Source organism: Lethenteron reissneri, chromosome 35 (assembly GCF_015708825.2).
Source record: "Lethenteron reissneri isolate LAM-NWPU_2019-01 chromosome 35, ASM1570882v1, whole genome shotgun sequence".
Taxonomy (NCBI): Eukaryota; Metazoa; Chordata; class Hyperoartia; order Petromyzontiformes; family Petromyzontidae; genus Lethenteron; species Lethenteron reissneri.
The window spans coordinates 5,932,811-5,958,649 of NC_083813.1; the positions used below are offsets into that span (position 1 = coordinate 5,932,811).

Here is a 25,839-nt window from a genome sequence, read left to right on the forward strand (position 1 = left end):
CACATTTAGTCTCTTGCAAAAAAAAAAAATCTGCCACGGTCTTTTTTACAGGTCTTTCACTCGGGTCTGCCGTGACCCCCGGGCTAAGGTGCGTTGTTGATACATGCTGCGTCGGAAAGCTGGGAACAATTTTATAATCGCCCCGAACGTAATTGTACTCAGGTGGGCATTGAATAAAGTAAACAAAAAAAAACACACACACAAAGGCAAATAAGTTACTGAAACACATTCCGGCAATTTCTGCACAATTTAGTCCGTGTATGTGTGTGTTTGTCTGAGAAACCTATTTTGTATTTCTCATTTTGCTTTGCTCATACTGTATGAAATGTATTCGGTCGAAGGTAAACACGCAAATACATTTTACATGATCCCTGTTATAAGTAATATAAACAATTATGCAATATATGTGTAAAGTAAACACATAACGCATGCATTGATATAATTAATTGTAATATATGCAGGAACCACGTTACCGCGGGAACCATGGCATTTAATTGAACGTCAAAACTTTGCTTATACAGCCACATTGTGCAGCAGCTCATATAGTTACCACATTTTTACTAAAAAATCCCGTCTCTGTTAAAAAGTGTTTAATTCTTGTGGTTTATCAAAGTGCAGCTCATGATCTGCGAGGCCTTCTGGAATTGCGACGCGTGGGAGTTGTCTGGGAAGGTGCAACTCTCCAATTGCTGACCCATGGCACTGCTGGAGGATGGGCCTCCACATAGAGAGAGAGCTCAACAGAGCCCCTCTCAAGGGGTATTTGGCCTACTCTTCCAGGATGGCCAGGTTCTTCATTTTATTTTAATGGAATTTCGAGAGTAGTCATTAATATTGTTATTATCAGCTTTTTAATTTCGCTTAGATTGTATCTATATTTGTGGGTGTAGTTTTATTTGTACGTACAGCCCTTTGAGATACTTCAAAATGAAAGGCGCTTGATAAAAGAGGTTCATCTTCTTGGTTATTTCGGTAAAGCCACGTAGAATGGAAATAATAAAATAATAAAAATAAAACATTATAAAATCATTCTCACGACGTTTCGGCCACAACGCAAGTAGCCATCCTCAGGTGGAGAACAGGTCTGTCGAGGAGACAGACTCTGTCGAGGAGACAAACTCTGTCTCCTCGACAGACCTGTTCTCCACCTGAGGATGGCTACTTGCGTTGTGGCCGAAACGTCGTGAGAATTATTTTATTATGTTTTATTTTTATTATTTTATTACTTCCCTTCTACGTGACTTTACCAAAAGAACCAAGAAGAATATATTAATTGTCGTGCCGGGAAATCGACTTGGCAACTTTTGCATTGGAAGTCCAGTGTGCTAACCGTTAAGCCACAGCAGAATTCTCCCTGAAAGGCGCGCAGATGTTAAAGTGCTGACCTGTGAAATGTCACTCTCCCCTGCCATTAGAGAGGACATATAGAACACACCACAGACACGCGGTCTTGTACGTTTCCAAAGTTAAACATCCCCTCCGCACTCTTTGCGGGAGTTGACAGTGAGTAAAACGATTCCACAATCGTTTATAGAAAACGTGTGGGGAGTCTGTGGTGTCAAGCACGACACAACGGAAAGGGTTATCAAACCAAATGCTGATGTGTTCATGAAAGTGCATTGTCTACATACTGCGTTTGGTAAGTATGCACAGCAGTGATCAGCTGGGCAGTTGCGTTAAGTTCAAGAAATGTGCAATAATTTCTAAGCTCCTCTCATGCCTATTCAGTACGTATTTCAATAATTATTTCGAATACTGAACGTTCATGAGAATTACAATTTAGCACCTGGGTGAACTATGAAACACTTGCTGTATTAAGTTGATTGCACAAATAAGTAATAAAACACCTCTGTGCTGAACTGTAACCATTATTGCATGCAAAAAAATACTGCAGAGTAATTTAAAATGTGAAAAATAACATTTGGGGAAAAATTAAACCCCTTCAATTTGTGACGCCAATCCAACCACTACAGCAGTTCCTACCTCACTCTACTTGATATAATTCAACATCAAACAGGCTGAATGGTGATGCAGAACTCACCTATTCAGTCCTGTCATTCACTCATCGGCAGTCAGACACCCCCTTATTTCTCTTCTGTCTCCACGAGTATGATTACCGTTCCCACAAACTTCGCTCCTTGATTGCTCTGCACACATTGAGGGCTCTTTCTGCAAGGCCAGCTGCTTCATCTCATCCGCATCATGTTCAACCAACCCACTGCAGGTCACAACACTTCCCAACCCTGACGCCTGCTGTATATTTGGAGTTTGCGTGTCTCTCTCCCCGTAGTCACGTGGATTCTTTCTCTGAGGGTCCTGCTGTTTTTCCCTCCACATTTAAAATCAACGTGCATTTATCGTATTTGGCTGCTATACATGTCCACGTGATAAGCCACTTCGTTGAGATATTATTTGTGGCCAGGTCGCTTATGAAAAAGAGCTATATAGCTCAGTGGGCCTTAACTGGTAAAATAAAAAATTGTTGAAAATAGAAAATAGTTTAGAGTTTTCAGTTGTTCCCCTTTTAACACTTCTATTTCCTCACTTTGACTTTGGAATTCCCTCCCACTGTCTATTTTTTAAGTTTCCATTACCTTGTTCAATTTAAGAAACGTATGAATCATTGCGATTTACACAATCGACAAGTGCTATTTTGTTGCTGGCCACATGGCATTCTGGGTCTGTGTTCGGTTACTGTGATTTACAAATAAAAATCAATCTAATGCAATGAATTAATTATGCAGCTGTGTTCAATGCACCCTGCTTTTCATACAGTACAATACAATATTCAGTGTATACAGATATGAGTGATCATGAGTGATATTACTCGACCATTGTGACAAATTAGAAAAACAAGTCACGTGACCTTTTCATGGGTTCAGCAGGGCATTGTTCCAAAAATATTAAATAATGATTTAATCTGCTCCCCATGGTGAATTAATGGCAGTTAGAAGAGAAATTACTTAGCATCAACCACATGCCTTTTACAGTATTACACATTCCTCTGACATGTGCAATAGTGACATCACTGGGTCAAGCTAAGAAGTCAAATATCTAGGCTATCACTTACTCAAAATGGCCAGACCAAAGCAATTGTTATTTTTACATCAGTCAAAGTATTACAACACAAGCAAGGTAAATTTTTATGTCAGGGTATGATATTTAAAATTACTCCCATCAATTACTTTTAACGAGTTCACTTATCATTGCCAGGGCTACGGGGCACACAGCGTTGGAAGTGAATAATGAATTTCAACCTCTGACCGAGACGAAAGTGTCCATAAAACAAATGGAGAATATAAATGACACATAAAATCCACCGCTAAGCAAAGAGAAAATAATTTTAGCTGGCAAAATAAGAAAACGTGGATTGTTGATTTATTTTAAAGCCGCTATTCAAACGTTAAGTATCACTTTTGCAATAATGTGCCCGAGATCAATTTACGGCTGGACAGGTTTAGCATTCGTGAAAAATATCGGGCAATTAAAGCAAAGAGGTGCCACACACTTTTTTGGCTCCACAGGTCAAGTGTTTATGCAAGCCTTCCAGCAGTGACACGGTCACATATCATACGCCGCAGTGCATTCCAGCTTTATGTGCTCAAAAGGCCAGGTCTAAAATCATGGCTCGCGTGACCAAGTCCTCTCCTATATTGACTGCAAAGCTTTGTTCGTGGTGGCAGTGAGTAAGTGTATTTTCTTAAGAGACCATTGCTTCGTGTATGGACATGTCTATTCATATAATGTGGTGTGATGTGTAATTAAAGCTGGCATTTATTGTTAATTGCGTTTAATTTAGTTTTTTGGTACAGCGCTATCGGAGAATTCGCCCGCGTTAAAGGGCATTTCAAAAGCAAGCGTTCTCTCTGAAGTCCTGCACGTTATTGTTCCACGAACTATTAGTATTGTTAACCTTTTAAAACAATAAGTTCGAACTTATTAATATCTTCATACGGCATAGTATAAATTACCGGAATTTTTTTTTAAATGTTGTTTAAAAAGTGTATGTTCTGCTGATCCTTGTATTTCAAAAGCTGAGTTAAGCATGCATTGTAAACTGGTTAAGATGCGACGCATACAAGAGAACTGTGAATTTATGAAGTGAATAAAAAATATTCATATTAATATATGGACCTTGAAGTAAACCAGGGAAATGATAGTGTAAACTCTCATTATTAAAATTACCGACATGTAATATAAACTGTGCGATGGAGGTTGCTGAAGACAAATTGCCAGGTGACTCTGATATATCGAATGGCTTGCAATGAAACGGCTGCAAGTACGAATTGGGAATTGACTCAGTCCATCATCCCTCTGAGATTAATAAAATAAGTAAAACTTTGTGGGGAAATCAACAATGAATGTCTAATGTATCGACTCGCCTCTACCATAGGAATATGGAATACCCATCACTGGCTCAAGGCTGTAAACAGAATACAAGCATTCTCTCAATGCTCACATGAGCAATTAATCACTTTGAAAGGCAAACTACACGGCACGTATTTTAGTGTTGGGCCCCAGAAGGCCACTGATTCTATATACGGATATTACTGATGTCTACTAGTACAGTGACTAACCACCCACACAAACCTCACAGCCTGTGCAGTGTCTACCTTAGCCAACACGGCTTGTGCTGCGGAAAATTGGTAAGGTGTACCTCGGAGTATGTAGTTCTGGTAGTTCTGGTCAGCATCATCGCCCACACGGATGAGGCACGTTAACCCCTCTGCATTGACAAACTCGTGAACCAGGTCCTTGTCATCCTGACACGCACACGCACACACACAGGCAAGGAGGAGAGGTGACGGGGAAGGGACATGTCAACACTGAAAGACATGGGTGAGCATTTCAATGCAGCATTCTAAGAACATTTTATTGACTTAAGAATTCACTCCTTCATGAAGCTAGTACATGTGTGTGTGTTTGAAACTAAACCGTGAAGTTAACTTTTTTATTTTACCAGGTAAGGCCCACTGAGCTATATAGCTTTTAATCAGAAGTGACCTGGCCAAAAATGATAGCTCAACGAAGTGGCTTATCACATGGAAATGTATAGCAGCCAAATACTATAAGCGCGTGTTTCTAAATGTTGAGGGAAAAACCGGAGGACCCTGAAGAAAAATCCACGTGACCACGGGGAGAATATGCACACTCCAAATATACAGGCGTCAGTGTCGTGATCGGACCCACGACCTCCTGCATACCAGGCAAGATAGTTAACATCTCTCCACCGTGATGCCCCTTTTGTTGGAGTGTAGAGGGAGCGGTAGTGTAGTGGTTACGGCAAGGCGCTACAAACCCGGCCACCCAAATTCGATTCCCACTCATAAACCAACATCGGAGTTAATTATTTGGACTTGTCCTGGGCTTTGCGTAGGTTGACTCAACATTAAATGAGTACCTGGGGAGACAAAGGTGGTCAGGTATGGTGCTGGCCACCCACCCCCTCATGTGCTGTGCCCACCTAAATAGGTGCTCTGAAACAGCACTTTTCCCAGACAGACTGTGTAGACTACATGGGGGATCTTTGTCTTGTGTGTTTGCAGCTTCAGAAGCTCACACCAAAAAGTATGTTGTAATTCATGGGATACCACGTTCATGGATTTATCATATTTACACGTTCAAGTAGTGTTCAAAAGCTATGGCTAAAATGCCGACACTGCATAAAACAAATTGCTTTGGAGGTCACGGCATGGCCTGCGATATGAGATTTCAGCTGTGCATGCCAAGCCAGCGATTTATAAAGCAGTAGGGCATTTTTTTTATGTCCTGCCTTTTTTTCTGCACAGGACAACCCTCTTATTTTTCTTGTTTTTTATTTCTTAAAATATAAATAAAACATTTCCTTGTACAGGAGCATGTGTCATCATCCTGAAAAGCTGATAATCTATCACTCTTGAGGGTTTTCTTAGTGGGTGGCTAAGCATAACACTGTACGAACAATCCCCGTTTCACTCCCACGTTTTCACTCCCACATTTCAGGCGATCACGTGCTGACTCACGCACACGGTATCTACGGGCTGAGGCTGCCAATCCATAGGACACGTCCGATGCATCCGTGTGAATTATCTTCATAAAAAAAATGATAAGCAGTTCAAGATAGAGTGCTTATCTGCTGTGTGTCATTCAGAATAATACACTGTTGTTCTACTGGGGTCAATGGGGGGCACTGAAATGTCATAATGTATGGGTTTATGCAATAAGAGATTTTTTTAAATATAATTACGTGCAGCCCTTTGTCAATCCACTGATGGATGAAAGCCATCAGATACCACGTTGTTTCATGGGAGTAGTTTGACCATACTTCACCGCTGATGTAAGCTATGGACAGGAATGAAACTCAGGTAGCCGGGTTCCTAGTGCAATTCTCTGGCTAATGCACCATCGCTCTACCCACCGGTATATGCAGTACAATTTAAATCTTAAAAAAAAAAATTGATCTAAGAGTATAGACATAGGCTACAAAGATTCAAACATGCCCAGCTGTATAAGTAAATGCTCATAATCTGTCTCCAATTATGTTGGCATCTGCGTACTCGCAGATACAAAACAATGTATTTTGCCAGTATTTCCAAGCTTTGCCTTTTGTGCGGCGGTGAGCATGGCTCTGTTGAGCAGCTGGTGACCCATTCTACTCCCCCAAAACAAATTGTTCCTCTCACAATGCCATAAACTCTTCAGATGAAGTGTCATTGTGCAATGTTTCCCCTATTAACTTGTCTCGTACACACACATATATATAAATCTCAGGGAAGGTAAGGGAGCAATGAATTTGTGAGCGAAGTTTCGTGTCTTGGGGATGAGATCACCACCTCCTGAACTGTCGCCAAAGGTTATCCCTCAACCCTGCAATGATGATATTACTCTGGCACCTTGATTCCCTTACAAACTAGTGCGTTGATCTTTAATCCACCCACCAAAGACCTCGCCCCTTATCCATTTCACATGTCTTCTTCCTTTGAGCGAGACCTTAATTACAGGAGGATTTATTTTACTCTTGGCACTACACCATTTCTGCAAACACAGGCTGACTATCGCTTCTAGGGGAAAACAATATTGATAAAGTGGTCCATCGCATTCATGTTATTTTATTTTTGGTCTTGTTTGTTTACATTATCTGCCCGCCCCTCTCCCCTTCTTCCCTTTTCTCCTCCCTCTCCTGAAAATCTGGCGCTCCTGATCGTTGTCCCCTAACGGTGGTAGGAGGGTTCTTGGAAAGGAAAGAAAAGGGAGGAAGATTTGTTTTCTGCTGCGGCTCGTGTGTAAATAATAACGGGAGAAATCTCCCGCGGAAGCTCAACAACGTTCTCGTGAATGTGAAGCACTGGCAAAGAGGGTGACGATGTTCTCCGAGAGATACACAAACCTCTGGGTGCAAAGTTCGTGTGGATTGAGATTTATTTCTGAGTTTGTTGAAATGTCCAACTGTGAGCGCGTGAGCCGCTGTACAGCATTCTTACAAAATACGTTGATGCACACTGGTTGACCCATCCTCTTTCCAATTCTAAAGATTCTCTCGCACATTATTTGCACAAGTGGGACACTGAGTGCTCGTGTCACGGCTGAATTTACTACGAGGTATGAGCCACATGGAATAGAAACAAAAGCGAGCCTTCTTCATACTCTGTCAGCAATTATCCTGAGCGGCTACATTTAGCTCTTCTTTGCAAATTTATTTAATAATGAAACGATGAATAATAATAATAATAATCGTAATCTGTTTCAGAGGCATTCAAAGAAAACAACGTGGTATATTTACATATATTTGAGCTGTGCAAAAAGTTTTCATCGCCGTGCAATTTATCTTTTAAAGGAGCCATTGGTATTTATTTTCGTTGAGCAAAAATATAATTATTGGACGTAAACTTTCCCTTGTCCTCCGTTGAACCCTACAAACAAGCCATGGCAGGTCCTTCAATTTGTGCTTGATGGCTTCCTCTGCCTGGCTAAGGGCATTCGAGTGGATTTCTGAGGCAGTTCCTTTTTTAAAGCGGGGGCGGCAGACGAACAAAAAAACTTTGTAAACAATATCATCGGAGACCAAAAATATGCTCTTATTATTTCCGGAGTTGTGATGGGCCCTCGAGATTTTGATTCTCTCCGTATCTGTACATCACACAGAGTGCAGTGGGGCAGGTGCCATGGGTCGTTTGCTGCCAGGCAGTCAGAAGGAAAAGATCTTGTTACACCCCTCAAAGATTCCTAAAGTTAAGGACCTATCCTGCCACTGTAAAACAAAAAAAACTGTTACTCCACATACCAGTAAGGGGCTGGAGGATTGACAGGATGACTTGTGAGTAGCTCCTGATGAACATTTAGTCGTTTCCTCTCCACCTTTTAGTTTAACAGGTTCTTCTAATTATTCCGTCTACTTATTTAAGTTTTCTTTTAAGCTCATGTTTTTGCACATTCCTTGCACCTCCCCTTTCTGTTATTTTACTTGTACTTCACCCGTTTTATCTACACATCGTAACTGTTTCTCCTTCGTTGAAATTTCCATACAACAATCTTGTTTACAGCTCCTTTCTCAGCCACTCCTTTACCTTTCCTGAGCAAAAAAAAAAAACCTAGATTTGAAGCATTCGTGACTGCAAGGATTCATACTCTTAGTTCTTTCGGTAAAGTCACGTAGGTAAAAAAATGAAATTAATAAAATAATAAATTCACGACGTTTCGGAGGCAACACAAGTCTCCGTCATCAGGTGGGACCGTCACAGCCAGATTTGCTGCATCAAGTCTGGCTGTGTACGGTCCCACCTGATGACGGAGACTTGTGTTGCCTCCGAAACGTCGTGATTTTATTATTTTATAAATTTCATTTTTTACCTACGTGACTTTACCGAAAGAACTAAGAGTATTAAAAAAAAAACTCCCTCTATCCCCACTCCCACCCGCCTCCCCGGCTACCACCAACCAATTCCTCTCTTCCAATTGCCACGTCGACGTGCCCCATCCTTCGCTCTTACCATCTCCGCTCTTCGCGAGCGGAAGTGTGGCACACTCAGGGGCATTTGCTTTCACAAGCCTCGCCGAGCTGGCAGCCGGAGACACATCAATCCATCAGCACTCAGTGCCGTGGGGGCGGCAGGGAGAAGTCTCACTGGCAACTAACCTCATCTCCACCCCCCAACCCCCCAACCCCTCCCCCCACCGCTTACTTCTGCTAGAAAAAACGCAAACCATCGAGAGGGCCGTCTCGTGATTGGCACATCTCTCTGCTCTGTTTCCAGTCAGCCCCCGCACCCGGACCCCCAACCCCCAGCGCTGCCCTCTACGCATCCCACCCAGACGCTTCTCCGACTCCGCCGCTTTCCCCGCCGACGCCAGTGACTCTGCAAAGAGGCTCAAGGTCAGCAGCAGGAGCGATGGCGATGTCCGTGGTTTCAGCCAAGCGAAATCATTGACGTTGCCCGATTAGCCGCGGTTGGCTACGTTACTGCGCGAAAGCAGTTTAACATACATACACCGTATTCTTTGGGTCTTTCGGTAAAGTCACGTAGATAGGTTAAAAAATAAAAAACTACGACGTTTCGATCGCAACACAAGCGACCGTCATCAGGTCGCTTGTGTTGCGATCGAAACGTCGTAGTTTTTTTAAACCAATCTACGTGACTTTACTGAAAGACACAAACAATATTAATTCCTGTAGTCACGAAAGCTTCAAGTCAAGATACATACACCACGTCTTGCTCGAATAAGCATTGAGACAGTGCTCATCTTCCATTTAAAGCAATGTGCCAGTGGTGCAGATCCCACATTTTCATTATGGGGGCAAGTCTATTCATTGGACGACCACTGATGGACTTACTCACAAAGTGGTACTTATTATATCGCCCCTGCGGGGATGATGGGCTGAGTCAACCGCCAGCCAGGAATTTGAACTTTCAACCTTCTCCTTGCGAGCTGCTCGCTCGACCGCTGTACTACCACCCGGTGTCACACCATACTGGTAATGCCGCATCGCGATGGCAAATTATTAGCTATCCTCGCCTGGTATACAAGAGGTCGTGGGCTCAATCTCAACCCTGACGCCTGTATATTTGGAGTTTGCACGTTCTCCCTGTGGTCGCGTGGATCTTTCCTCGGATCCTCCGGTTTTTCTCTCCACATTTAGAAACATACGCTTGGAGTATTTGGCTGCTCTACATTTCCACATGATGATAATCCACTTTGTTGAGCTATCATTTGTGGCCAGGTCACTTCGGAAAAAAGAGCTATATAGCTCATTGTGCCTTACGTGGTAAATACATATATTTTTTTAAAGTGTGTAGCTTATAGCATCATTACAAATAAAAATGTGTCATTTGAAATGTTATCCAAGTGAAGGATAGTGGCATTTCAGCTTAAACTTTACCGGTAATCAATGCTAGAAATGTAAATGGATTTAAGTATGTTACGTCAGAAGCCCTTTGACTCACCTGGAAAATTTGCTTTAAGGAGAAAAGGGCTCTCCTGAGTTCCCGGCCTGTAGAATTGTTCAGCTTTTCTGCAGAACACAAAGCGACAACACAACAATCCATTAACACATTCCTGCGGAGGGAGTTGGTAGGAACGTTGGGTTGCTCGGTCAATGGCCAGGGTCAACGGCTTCATGGTGTATTCCGCAAATATGGCCGACTGTGAGGGTGGGCACAAGCCGGCGTGAGTAGGTTAAACGTTGAGTTTTATAAGGGCACCACGGGGTGATCAGCCCCTCCCCACCCAGCCCCACCCCCTCCAACCCCCCAACCAGCCCCACCCTCCCCACCCAGCCCCTCCCCACCCTCCCCTCTCTACCCAGCCCCACCCATCCCATTTTTGGATGCACGACGGACGGACACAATAATCCCCCGTGGGCTGGTGGAACCAGGTGGTTCCTACCAGTATAACTTGATGGATGATTGAATGATATTGTGTGCATAAAGAATTAGCGTACAATGTAATTACAATTCTGAAAAGGAGACGTTCAGCGTATGGTCATCCGGTAGTACTGTTGTTACAATAAATGGACGCTTCTTGGAACGACTTCCTCCCCATCGTATTTAAAATAGCATGGCATCTGCGGTTCGTTTTGTGTGTTTTTGTATTTGCAATGCAGTACAAGGCTTATGTAATAATAATTACAAGTGACAATTTACGGCCCTTTGCCAGTCCACTGCTGTGCTGCTCATGGTGGGGGGGGGGGGCTTTGTGTTCAGTTTGTTGTCCCCCCCACCGCACCTCCGATTAGCACGGTTGGCTACGTACGGTGCGAAAGAAGTTCAACACGCATACGTACTCACGGTGCCGGATTATCCGAGTAGCAAAAGTAGCTACACATGCTACGGGCCCCGCACTTTCAAGGGCCCCGCGCTAAATGCTTTCAAGCTATCAATTCCGGTTCAGTGATTCTGTACTTGCTCTATTACTATAGTACTATACTGCCTTCAACTTTTATGAACGACTGGGTGTTTAAGGTAAGCGATTTGTCGTATTATCTGGCTGTATAGCAAATTTTAAAATACAATTACTTTATTATGCAAGTTAAAAAGTTTGTGTCTTAATATTTAACGTGATAATTGGTTCTTTACCCTTCTATCTGGCAACAAAACTGACACCTTTTTACAAGGAGGTGTCAGTTTTGTTGCCAGATAGAAGGGTAAAGAACCAATTATCATATTTTTACTGGCAAATGAGGTCCCCATAGAATATTTAACGTGTTTTTATTTATTTAGGGCCCCTTTATAACATATGCTACAGGCCCTGCACTAGCTTAATCCGGCACTGCATACAAACATGCCTAACCAGGCATGTTCAGTGCAGGTCGGTGGAAAAGGGTGGCCCAAGATTGGTTCAGATACTACTCAATGTTGGCCAGGGAAGGGCATTGAACCTGGAGCCGCCAGATTCATAGCAGCAGCGAGCCAAGCACTTCTCCACCACTCCACTCCCAAGCGCAAGATTTACTGCCTTCATGATGATGTTGGGTTTTTTTCCCCCCTCCGACAATGAAAGAGTGGCTGCGACGAGACAAATGAATGTTTGTGTTAGCGTCTCCACCTCTCGCATCAAGCGCTCATCAACTGTGAGGCTTTAATCTCCAGACAGCCTCCTCGCCCGGCTTTGTGTATCTGATCGCATCTTCTCTTCACACGGGGAAATTTCGCACGCGCGAGACAAACCCAACCGGGCGTTGCTCATTTGACCACAACTCGGGCTGAACGATTAATCGATTTCAAATCGAAATCGCGACTTTTAAACAATGCGATTAAGCAAATCGCAAAGGCTGTGATTTTTTTGAGATTTTAAAAGTCCTATTACTTTATTATTGGAATTGTTTTATTTTTGTAATTTTTACTTTTTTTCTTTAACTTAACAATTGTTCTATGGTTGATTGTTTTGATTTCAATTAAAACATTTTAATAAATACATGTTGGAAGCAATTCAAGTATTTTAAGTTCTCATCCTTGCATTAGAATATATAGAGCAGTTCATAATTTGATGATATCATGTGGTAATGCTCCATCACATGCATTAAATCTATTACACAGTGAATATTGAACTGAAGCTTGACTTAAAAAAATGTAATCGCAAATCAAATCGCAATCGCAATATCGGTCAGAAAAATCGCTATTAGATATTTTCCCAAAATCGTTCAGCCCTCACCACCACACAGTTGAATTGCGTTGGGTTACGGCGTGGAAGGGGAGTGAGTGAGGGAGGTGGTGGTGGTAGTTCGAGTAAGGAAACAAATCGCTCAATTTACAATCCGATGTCGCCGGTGGGTTTTTTTACTCCCCTTCGTGTCGCGGTGACACGACGCGGCCTTTCGAGCTCGCGATTCGCCGCGGGCTCTCGGCCACAGTGCGGCCGAGGCTGCCGATCCACGCGCGGCCTCGATCGGCACGAGATCAAAAGCTCGGGTCGCGAACGCTCGAAGTGACAAAAGCCAAGCGAGATGTTGCTCGCCGCTCGCCGCCGCTGCTGTGCTCAAAAGCAACAGCAGCCTTTAAGAAAACATAACCCCTAAGTGCATTTAAGGAGGAATAAAGGTGGGGGGGGGGGGTAACAACGAAGGCTCTATGTGTTAAGCTGTATGAGGCTATTTGTACAGAAAATTCCCAATTGCTCCGTGGCCCAGTACCTCTTGTTTTGAGGAATGTGGGTGTTGGCGTGGCTGGAATACTTTTCTGTGGCGGCAAGGCCACCACCTGACTGAGTTTTCAATTAAGTTGCATTTTTCCCATTCCGCCCGTCAGAGAATCCTTTTTTGCCAGCGCAGTAATTGCTGCCGAAAGCCAAATGATAGGATCACCAAATAATGCGGCAAAAGTCTGCGCATTTTTCTTCTGATTAATTCCAATCACGGGCCTGATTACAGCAAATCAAGTAACAAGTATAACCAAGAAGCGCCCTGAGAAGCCGTTTGATTTCTTGGCTTCTTACAAACTAAAAGCAAAAGACCCTTATACTTTCCAGGTCATTGAAACTTTCCTGAGAAACATTACTATTATTACCTAATTGCACACACCACTAATAGAATGTTTCCCTGAAACAATGTGTCCGCTAAGATGAGAGGGGTTCAAAGAATGCTCTAAGGCAAGAGTAAAAATAAACTCTGGCAAGAATGGCTTTCATTTAAGACAATTATACACTTTTGGATCAGTGTTTGAGGTTCATTTTCACAAACGTAGCTTTTATGCCTTAAGAAATGTGACACATCTGTTTCCGTGCAATATCCTGCATTAGGCATCAGCACGTTATTATACAAACTATATATGTGTGTACTCTATTTTATATATATAAATGTTTTGAGTTTCTTTTTTAAAATTCCTGCTTTTTTATCAGCATGCATCATGAGATTATATTCTATTCTTGCACGTGGCTATATGTTCAGAAGCTAAACGCCAATGTTGAGTAATGCTAGCAAAAAGAGGACTTCAAGACAGAGTTTGTGTAGTTGTGCTACTCCTCTCTTGAAGGAGTGCAGACAATGCATGTATTATTAGAGCAGGTTTCTTTGCATGCTTTGCCACAAGTACGTGTGGTTAATGCAGAATTGACGCCTTGCACAAGGTATCTATTTGGTGTTTGGACATCTTAACACCTCCTGTTTTATTGCCATGATGAAGGGTAAAACCCTATTACTTATTTTTCATCATATTTTGACACCGGCAAGTAAGGCCCCACAGACACAGTGGTTTACTGTTGACGAAATATTATAAAATGAAGAAACCATCTCGCAGAAGAGTGAATGTGCTCCCTGGGTCAGATAATAACTGGATGGTTTATTTCACAAGACTTCTGGAATATCCTGAATGTGTCCATTTTAATTGCTTACACATTAAGTGGCACACTCTCTCGCTTACTCTGACGTGAGATCGTCACGTGACGGTCAATCCGGTATGAAGAAAAAAATGCTTCTCACAACTGGAATTCAGACAAATTAAAATGTAAAACCAATTGTCATTTATTTTTCATCCAATCTATGGTCACCAGGCCTGAGACCATCAACCCACTACACTCAAGACCTCAGTTTAATCGTGGGTGGCCACCCAAATTCGACCCGATATCTCAGCGATAGCTGCTCAGCACTTTGACCTCCTTGGTCTGGTGCACTGATCATTTTTTTTTCAGAGGTTAAGCAAAATGCAACCACTCATTTTATGCAGTTCTGTGTGGTCCACAATTGCATATTTATTTGCTCGTTTTCACAATCTCCACCTGATGTAATACTCGAACTTGCAGATCACTTTAGCTCTCTAGTGTTTAGGTCCTAAACTGCACTGCATGTATCTACGTTCAACTTCCTTTGCACCGTACGTAGCCAATCATGCTGTTCTGTCGTCAATTATTAAGCCAGGTCGCTCTTGCAAAAGATACTTCAATTTCCAATGGAATCTCCGAGAGTAAAATACAGTCACTATTTATGATCGTCGATACATTGTCCGAGGCCCTCCAAGGTAATTTCCCCTGTGAATATGAATCATTCTCCGTTCCACTGTAGGGATACTGCCATGGTGTGTGTGATGGTTAGCACAATGGACTTGTAATCCCAGTGTAGGAGATGAAAGAAAGAATGGGCAAGTTTCTGAAATCTCCCCGCCTCTGTTTACCCGGCATTAAAACATGGTTAGTCATTTGGCAGGAATTGTGTGGTAGAGTAGAGTGTGGGTCCTCCCTCCTCTTAGAAAATGTCTGGCCAGTGTGGAAGAGGAGGCCATGTACCCTTTAAAGGGGGCTCTCTAAAGCTTTCCTCGAAGTGGAGGCCCTTCCCGCAGCAAAGGCATCAGCAAGCAATTTCAAGGCTGCACCTTTAACTTTTACCACCATAAAATACTTCAATTTGAGGTCAACTGCATTCATTTCACCGTGTTCAATTTGAACCGACTGTAACGGGCACAGACGGTGTTAACACTGCCAGAGGTAACACTTGAGCTATCCCCAGTGAGCCAGAGAAAAACACTTGTTGAAAAAAAAATATTGAGTTGACACACTTTGCTGCCTTGTAACAACACGTGGTGCATTATTACACATTTGCCATGAAGGTACCCAAATAGCACTAAAACATTTGGCTGTATTAATTCCTGCACGTATGCACATGCAACTTTTTTTCATAACCCATGTCTTTGTGTAGTATTGTGCCTTGCCATGCCACGAATACTTTCTCCAGAATTTTTGAATTTAAACAAACTGCAAATCAACCTAAAATACAAAACAGCTTCTTGGAGTTTTTCTTTTTTTAGCCGCATAAAAAATAAGCATTCACTTGCATGGAACCTTTCCTTCCAAACAAAACTTCAGCATTTAAATAATCCCCATGAAAGTCTACAGGTGCCTCAGATTCATGTGGAATTCTTTAAAGGTTTTGCTTTAGGGTGATATTAGCGAATTTTCTCGCACATATTAACCCGTAGCAATTTTCATGTATCTTTTAAAACCGGTGAAAATATTAATATTTTAATCCACTTAAGAGACGTGTTAGATAACTATGAACTTTGTTGTTGTTGTTGTTGTACACATTAAGAGCACTTCCAATTTGAACATGAACCAGGTATGCATTCAGACTATACAAATATATGGAAGTTGTTGTTAATAACATGTCTAACACTGATGGATTTATTGATCATGAAAGATACCTGACATGCCTCATATGATCCAATGAGCATTTTGCAAATCACATAACGTACGGTGGGATTGTTTCGTGATCGATTTATTGCAAAAACAAACAAGACTCTTTCACAAGACTTTAGAATTGTCTCTTATTTCTATTGGCCGCAACTTATTAACACAGAATGTTCCCATTTGTGTTGCAGTTCATGAACAGTGGAGATGATCGTGCAACCGTCTCTCTTTGCTCCCTATCAACAAACACCACATGTTGACACCGATACGCGACAAGCCGCCGATTAAACTTAGATGAGCCGCTCAGACACACACACGCGCACACGCACGCACAGCTCAAATTGGAAATGATGCTCAATCCACGCAGAGGCGTCAGCATAAAATGATGCCCAGACGCCCAATCCTGCCAAAGCCGGCGATGGTTCGAGACAATTCCCATCCTGAATTCTTTTCAACTCCTTGCCAAAACACAGGCGAAGGGTTTTTTTTTTCCTGTTCCTTTTCATAAAAAAAGAGGATCATTGGCATCCAACGAAATGTTTCCTTTCCAACATTTTTTTCTAATTGAAGCACTCTACACGTCTGCACGCTTTGTGCTACCTAAACTCGACTACTTTTTATTTTACCAGGTAAGGCCCACTACTGAGCTCATAGCTCTTTTGCAGAAGTGACCTGGCCACAAATGATAGCTCAACAAAGTGGCTTATCATGTGGAAAATGTATAGCAGCCAAATACTCGAAATGAATGTTGACTCTAAATGGGGAGGGAAAAACCAGAGGACCCGGAAAAAAATACAAGCGAACCACGGGAGGGAAAGAGAGAGAACATGCAAACTCCAAATATGCAGCAGGCGTCAGGGTCGGGATCGAACCCACGACCTCCTCCATACCCTGCGAGGGAGTTAACATCTCGCCACCGCAGCACCGCACCATCGCAGAGCGATTCACTTTGCAGGAACGCTCCGTGGGTGCTGCAGCGCCGTGCAGCCATCGCGGCGCGTCTCACAGAACTCGCGCGATGGGGGGGGGGGGGGGGCAGCATCAACGCGGAGATGCGGCGGTGATCGCACGGTGTGCCAGCGGACGCAAGATGGACTACAGCCACACGAGCATGGGAAGGAAGCGAGTAGGAAGAATCAGCTCCCTAAAATGGGAAAAGATTCGCGAAGCGGTGGACGGAGAGTATAGTTCATGGGCCGTCAACCAAAATAACAAGAAGAATTCCGTAAAAAAAACTCAATATTTCAAGAGCCGCCAATGCATGTGAATACGAGTCGGCGGTCCTCAATGAACAACAACGTCACGAAATCAGTTGTTAAAGAGCCGCATGCGGCTACGGAGCCGCAGTTTGCCGACCCTTGGCATAGCTAATGGTTCAATCACAGGGTTTTCGTTTTGGGTGCTTTTAAATCAATGTACAAAACCGTCACCGCATTGAGGATTGTGCAAATGCCCCGTCATCTTTGCTCGTGCTGTGCCCGAGTACAGGTCGAAGTGCGGCCCTGCAACTGTTTGCCTGCGACATTGCTGGCGGAAGAGTCACCGCTCGCAGGAGCTCTCGAGTGCCCCTCTGTGTGGCATAGTTGGCCTGCTCCTCCAAGCTGCCAACAGTCTCGGAAGAGGTGGGAGTAGCCACGCTTAATACTACCACCATACACGACTCGCCAATCGACTAACTGTGCCATGCATTCATTGTGGGGAAGGCTCTCAGACAGGAACAATCACTGTCCAGTTGTCGTTTTGTTATCTCGGCAACTACGGCGTTGAGTTCTCTTGCGGTGCACAATGTAAAATCGCGTCTCCATACCCTGCGCTCTTGGTGGCGCGGCCCAATACTTCCTATTAACTTGGCAGTGGCATCGTAAACGGGTTTATTGCACTCTGGTATTAGAGTTGTGTTATTCGCGCCATGCTCATCAATGTACGACGAAGTACGAGCTTGCCCTTGACGGACATGCCAATCGGTGCGATGACACCAAGGTGTGAAAATAAACACTGCTGAAAAATTACACAACTTAAGCAACTGCATTATCACTTGTTTTTTCTTCTCTCGAACTACAGCGGCCTTATTGAGTTGCACATGGTACATCTGTCGTCAGGCCTGAACACGCTTGACAATTTCGAACCCCTCTGCCCTGCATGTGTTTTGCAGAAAGCGATCAAATACCTGACAAGAATATCGACGGCTACACGAGTACCGGATTTGCAACCCAGAGGTCGCCAGTTTGGTCTCTAAACACGGCGATTGAAAGAAATTTACGAGTTTCTTAAAACCTCCCGTCTCTGTCGACAAAGCAATAAAGATGGATCTTCACCACAGTTTAGTCAATCGACCTGTCGTGCATGATAAGGGGAAATGTGGAGGGTTACTCCTGCTATTTACAAGATGTCTCGCCAGCGTGAGAGAGTAGGTCGAATGCTCTCTGGAGGCGCTCCATACAGCTCCTCAGGGTCACTGATGCTGACAAAAATTGAAGTGCCTACACTGAACCGCACCCAGCACATCTGTAGCAAGGCCATGCACACACTCCGATGGGAAAATGGAATAATTACAGGGAAATTTATTGTACACACAAAGGCCACGACACCAGCAATTTTCAATTATGTTATGGAGCCTTGAATGTGCCCGAGCCAGAAGACAGGATGTTCCATCAATCAAGGATGGTATGCTTAATTGACTGTGTTTCCACAGCACATTATCTGGACGGCCGAGGTAACTGCCTGAAAGGGTCACAAAAATAGAGGGCTCCACAGTTTCAGGCAATCACGATAAACCTCTCGGTGACCCAGCTATGAGCCCGCGTCCATCACCGTACGAATGGCGAACTAAAGAGATGCCTCTGTAAGCATCCTGGTGCATAAAACTGGCATCTAGATTGTTTGTGCATAGTATTTATTGGAATGTGATGACCCTCGATTATTGAACAATATCTCTTCAGAAGTATTAAAGGGAGCACATGAAATAATTCAAGAAACTAGTGCATGGTTTTATAGGAGCAGCTGTGAACTAGGGGCATAAATGGAACGAAATAGAAGAATTAAAAAAAGTATAAAAACTAAAAATAGCCGGATGAACGGCAAACGTCGACATTGAAGCCACATGTGTAGGGCTGAGAACACATTCTTGCTCTGATATCTTTAGTCGGCTATCATCTAACCGGCGACAGGGATGAGCCAGATGAACAGCGGCATTCTCGACTGTTTATCCAACCGTGCCTTTTAATTCTCTCGATTCATATATAAATATGGGGATGTCTGTTTCGCATGAAACGGGAAGAAGAAGAAGTAGAAGAAGAAAAAAGCGCGCGACCACCTCCAGCGTGGCCAGACGCTCGGAACACACGTGTTCCCCCGGCAGACTCCCAGATGCAAGCCCCCACCGCAGCCTGGCACCAACCCCACACAGAAATCGCCACCGTACGCTCAGCGCCGCAACACAGCCCCCGCAGTCCCGAGCGAAGAGTTCGGTGATGCACCGAAGGCTGTAACAAACAAATGCCTCTCTCGCAAAGACCGCATACTTAACTCCTTTCCTGGCCACCCGCACTGAGACTTGACTGTATTTACATTTTTTTGCCCCACTGTTTGTGACATGAAACAGCTGCGTGGAAATGGAGCGCTCCGCACGCGGCAACACGCAGATCTCCGCCGACGACGGAGAGCCACGGCAGCGCAGACCTGGAGATGGAGGTTGGCGTCCGAATCCGACCGCACTCAAACTTGTGCAACATTTTTTTCCAAAATAACGAAACCCCCGGCCGCACGTAAATAAATGCAGAGGCGCGTTATTTATTTATTTCACAATTACAGCTTTTCCGCGTTTTTTTATATTTTGAAATGGCAATTTTTTTTCTTCTTTTGGGCAGCCATTTATTTTTTTATTTACATAAAAAAAAATCGACAAAAAAAATCCCTGACCTCTCCATAATTCCCATGCGTGCTGTGAAGCTTAAAACTGGGCTAAGAAGAGCACAAGTCTGTGTATGGACAATACGTCTTTATTCGTGGCCCTAAGGAAACAACAACTCACACAAAGGCTGGACTGTGGGAAGAATACTGTGGGCAAGTCCACGGCTTGGCAGTGAGTGTACGCACGCCCTCCATGGACGCCGCTCTTTTTATTTTTGTTCCGCTTTTATTTTTTCTCAAAAGGTAGAAACCATTGCCGCCGAGGGGCCGTGCTTGACCCACGACCGTGGCACGGATGCGACGCGGACAATCGCCCTGGTGTTTAATCGCAGATTCTAAATGTCGTTCGCGTTCTGCAGTTAAAGGTTAAAGTGATGCAGCACAAAGGCTCGCTGACGCTCGTTTATTTATATCGGGGCCTTTTCGTTAAATTAACGGGCACTGTTGGTGCCGCTCAAGGGCAGGACAAGCGAGGGGGTTGAAGCTCGGCACCACTAGGTAGTGCACTGTGTAGGGACTGGCACCACTAGGTAGTGCACTGTGTAGGGACTGGCACCACTAGGTAGTGCACTGTGTAGGGACTGGCACCGCGAGGTAGTGCACTGTGTAGGGACTGGCACCACTAGGTAGTGCACTGTGTAGGGATTGGCACCACTAGGTAGTGCACTGTGTAGGGACTGGCACCACTAGGTATGCACTGTGTAGGGACTGGCACCACTAGGTAGTGCACTGTGTAGGGACTGGCATCACTAGGTAGTGCACTGTGTAGGGACTGGCACCACTAGGTAGTGCACTGTGTAGGGACTGGCACCACTAGGTAGTGCACTGTGTAGGGACTGGCACCACTAGGTAGTGCACTGTGTAGGGATTGGCACCGCGAGGTAGTGCACTGTGTAGGGAACGGCGGCACTGCGTAAGTCCAGGATGCACGCGTCTTCAGAACGCAGACACCTTCGAAGCAACACATCGTAATCAGGGGGCTCATCTTGGATTACAAATGCTTTTGCAGCAAAGTAGCGCACGGGATGTGTGTGCGTGTGGGGGTCTCGTTGGTGACTCATTCTTCGCTCCTGTCTCCTCGTGCCGACAAGCCCGATCTAGCTGCGAGAGCAATCCTGCCCTCAGCATTCCACCAGCTCTATCTTGCTCCCTTCAACAGCCTCAGCACCCCACCACCCCACGCCCCCCCCCCCCCTTGCCTCCACTCAGTAAAATGATTTTTTTTGCTCAACGTAAATTACTGTCGCTTAATGGACCACCTCCAATATCCCCCCCCAACCCAACACCCCCCAACTCCCATACCGCCCTCTCCTCCACCCCCTGCCAAGCCCTGTATAGCGTAGCGACATGGTTGGGTTGGCTGTGCACAGAGGGATGTTAATCTGTGGAATCCCCTGTTAAATACATTCGGGGGGCAGGTTCCTTGGGCTGTACCTTGATCTGTTTGTTAGCACTCTCCATCTGCATCAAAGGGCAGCGCTGTGAAGGGAGGTGGCGAGGGACTGTCGAGTGAAGGGGCAACACGAAGACACTTTGTAGCTTGAAACTCGGATTTCACGAGGCCACAGTGTGGGCACAGCAGGACAACTTGTGGCGCCATTCCATCCGATCAGAAATGAGGCATTTTATGTTGTTAATGTCCCCGGAGGATCGCAGTGAGTGAAGGGTAACAACAGCTTGGGGCGTTTGAAGAATTTCCTTGAAATTCGGCGGTTATTTACACCTTTTTTTTGCACAGGGAAATAAAAGAGCACGCTTTATTTTGTTTCGAGAGACGAAGGCTGAAGTAGAAATTTTAATTAAAATCATCGCAAGGCGCCTTTGAAGGCACGCGATTGTGACCGCCTCTGGAAGGGTAGTAACTTGAGAACGCTTTTTATATTTTGTTGTTAAATCAGTTGCTGGCATTGACCGACTCCAAGAACGTTTCTGGGTTACGTCGTCGAAAATGTGAATTGATTTTGATTCACGAAACTGGATTGAAACCAAATGAGTTTCCTGTTCTCCGGGAAATAAGTTTCTAGCCAATAATCGTTAAATGTGGCCGGAATTTCCACACTTAACCACACTCGCCAGCACGCGGATTCAGTGCAATGGTGCCGTGGATGATGGTTCTATTGAATGATATGTCAACGCTGTCTTCCAATGTAGCCAAACAGCAATATTTTATTTTCCAAGTGAAGTAATATGCCAAACAAAACTGGTATGCAGTTTAAGTAGGCCCTCTTCAGTAAGTGTGTCTTGCTGTGGTTGTCCCCACCTGATGACGGACGCTTGTGTTGCGCCCGAAACGTCGTGATTTAATTAATTTATTTTATTTTATACCTACGTGACTTTACCGAAAGAACCAAAGAGTATGGATCATTGCAGTCACGAAAACTTCAGATCTAGATTGGTATGCAGTTCTTTGTTAAACATAGCAGCAGCAGCACCAACAACAAATGCAATCAAACCCTCAAAATCTGCCCTACATAACTGTGTCGTCATAAATTATGTGTTATTTTTCTTGCTTGGTTATTTTAGTACATTTTATAGGGTCTCTTTAAATTACTCAAAGGTCCTATATAATGTTTTAAACAGGATGTTCTCCGTAGAATGTATTTTAAGAACAGCTGAATTATTTTCACAAAAACATTTCAAACTTGCTCTGCGTTTAATTTGGTTCATCATATTCATCCAGAGTTGTTTTTGTACTTTTGCTTCACATCAAAATGGTGTGTGAGCATACGACAGCAAGACAACTTCGTTGCTGTTCCAGTTTTAATTCGGGGTTTAACGACGCATCTATTCATAAAGTAACAGCTTATGAATCCGGAATCAAATTGCACATGTAAGAATGTTTGTTTGTTTTTAATTGTGCATATTGTATCGACATCATAAATGTGTTCAAGAGAGTAACAACCGTCGTGGAGATAGAGCAATCACATCGCTCCACGTTCATTTTCTTTCACCAGGTGAGAACTCAAGAGATTGGGATGAGTCTCATTTGCAAAGAGTGACCCGTGGAACGAGTCTGCCAGTAGGGAGCAGTGATTGCTACTGCGTGTGCATAGCCCTAATGGAGTAATCTGTTGGTAATTGCCGTATTGCAGGAGAAGAATGGTAGCAGCCTTGGGCCTCAGGGAAGGTGACGGGCATGGTGAGGCCTTCATCCAGCAGTAGATAGGCAATGGATGATAACGATGACAACTGGAGGCTACCACATTCACAGCAATATATAAAAAACTACAATATAAACGTTTCTTATTTAATTGCATTGCGACTGAATCCATACAGTGACTTGAACTGCAAGCCGAGGAAGCTATTACAAACCCAGTTTTAAGAGGTCTTTCTAAAATAATATAATAAATACATATTATTTACAACCCTCCCCACACCGCACTGGTCAATACACGGGTCGATGCAGAGGGGACGGGCTCAGGACCAGTTGACATTTCACTCGCCACTAATAGCCATGTGGTGAACTCAATCTCAAGTCTCCGGGTGCATAGCAAGAGTAAACAAGCCCACCGTGCCACCTCTCGCGTATTAAATTATTTAAAACAGAACATTTGAGCAAACCAACACCGGTGGTTTTTCACTCAAACGAGCGTGGAGTTGCGTTCAACTCCGATTTACAGCCCTAAGCCAGTGGTGGAAATTCCACAATCCGATGGCATTGGACAACCACTGTCGACCACCCCAAAAAGTTGTACTTTTTTAGCCATCTTAGTTAGATGGCTCAAAGGGGAAGGTGGATGGTGCTCTATGGCCTAAGCATAGAGCACCATCCACACCCATTACGTTCATAATAATTTTCTCAGAATACCGTGGTTCAAGACCAATATCTAACACTTATATTGTGGGCCACTCAAGAGATAACATACAACGGGTACTATACTCTTTTGTTCTTTCGGTAAAGTTCCACCTGATGATGGACGCTTGTGTTGCGCCCGAAACGTCGTGATTTATTTTATTTTATACCTACGTGACTTTACCGAAAGAACCAGTCACGAAAGTTTCAAATCAACAGGTACTATATTACACTAAATAATCGTCCTGTAGGACAAACTGTGAGCCTGCCAATTAAATCCAGAGGTCACCTCTTGGCACAGCAGTTGAAGCAATCGGCCAGTTTCTTAAACCCCCTCCCCCACCACCCCTGATTCTAGTCCACCTAGGCGTGTACATGGACACACCACAGGTAGCCACAATCAGCGGGTCCCCTCTTGTGGGGTATCGTGCGGGTACTCTCTCCTGTTCCAAGGCATCTGGCCGGCATGGAAAAAATTGGCCAAAGTACTCACTGGAGGGAGCTTTCTCGAGATCACATTAGTTGAAGGCCCCTTCCACTAGCAGTAGCGTGAGCGATCAATAGCAAGGGCCGTACTCAGTCACGTAGAAGGGAAATAATAAAATAATAAAAATAACAGACATGGTCTTCACCTGAGGACGGCTGCTTGCGTTGTGGCCCGAAACGTCGTGAGAATTATTTTATTATGTTTTATTTTTATTATTTTATTATGTCCCTTCTACGTGACTTTACCGAAAGAACCAAGAAGATAAATTGCATTATTATTTTTCGATTTAAAGCTTTCGTGACTGCAGGGATTCATCTTCTTGGTTCTTTCGGTAAAGTCACGTAGAAGGGAAATAATAAAATAATAAAAATAAAACAATTCAGACGCTGTCTTTCTGACAGACCTGTTCTTCACCTGAGGACGGCTGCTTGCGTTGTGGCCCGAAACGTCGTGAGAATTATTTTATTATGTTTTATTTTTATTATTTTATTATTTCCCTTCTACGTGACTTTACCGAAAGAACCAAGAAGATGAATCCCTGCAGTCACGAAAGCTTTAAATCGAAATTTAAGGGCTGTACTATGACCCTACAGATAACCAATACAATAGTAAATAAATTAGGTGTACCTTTGTACAACGGAAGCAAATAGGGCTCGTCTCAATTTAACTAAATTGATACTGAAAAGACAGCTCAATCGGTATGTCTACATTCCTTATCAGCATGAGCTTTTGCTAAGAGTATGCGACGTCAAAGGCTTAATGCGTTTATTTATATATTATCCGTATGTGGATGTAAATAAATAAATAACTAAATACATGTCCATATACAACCTTGAATCTTCAGTCGGTTGTGCAGAATTCCTCCCTGATTGATTCGCATTGCGCCGCACTGGTACAGAGCAACGCGTCCTTTAGAGCACGTGCTTGAAATCACGCAGACCTCCGAGACCACCACGATCCATATTTCTCCGTCCATCATCTTAATCCTTTCGAACGGAAATGGCGTGATGAACTCCGTTTATGAATCCGTTGACCAACGAGGACAACCTCAATAACACTGGTCAACACACTTTTTTTCTGGCATAAGGTATTCCAACGGTTTTAAGGTAATTTTGGGGTGCCGATTCCAAATCTGGCATCAGTTTTTTGTCTATCCCATCAGGTTTTTGAGATATAAAATATTGTATTTTCAATAAAAACTGCAGACGAAAAATATTAAATAAATGTGGATATCTACATAAAATGATATTATAAACACAATATCCAAAAAATACAGCACCATATTTTAACACTAAAGCAGTCACTGACTCGCAACAACTTGCAATCATAAGTGACAGAGTTAATTTCGGGTAAAATCAATGAAAATGGGGTATGCCGATAGCATAAAAATGAGATGTGATAGAGCAAATCTGAGATCAGATTTGGAATCAGCACCCTGAAATTAGTCTAAAATAGCTGCAAAAGTCCAGGCCAGAAAATTATTTTTTTTGTTGACCAGTGTAATCTGGGCACTGTGGGAGGATACCTTTCGTGAGAGACCACCGGTTTTGTTATTGGGATTGCGACT

At 43.7% G+C, this 25,839-nt stretch overlaps 1 protein-coding gene across 9 annotated transcripts in view; it reads right to left on the reverse strand.

Moving 5' to 3' along the window:
• FHOD3 (formin homology 2 domain containing 3) overlaps window positions 1-25,839 on the reverse strand; it is a 173,403-nt gene that overhangs the window by 76,094 nt on the left and 71,470 nt on the right. For all 9 annotated transcript variants that reach the window (XM_061565638.1, XM_061565637.1, XM_061565634.1 and 6 more), the window contains exons 4-5: window positions 10,419-10,486; window positions 4,658-4,763 (exon numbers count right to left, since the gene is read on the reverse strand). In XM_061565638.1, coding sequence (XP_061421622.1) covers window positions 4,658-4,763; window positions 10,419-10,486 — 174 coding nt within the window. The remainder of the gene's footprint in view (window positions 1-4,657; window positions 4,764-10,418; window positions 10,487-25,839) is intronic.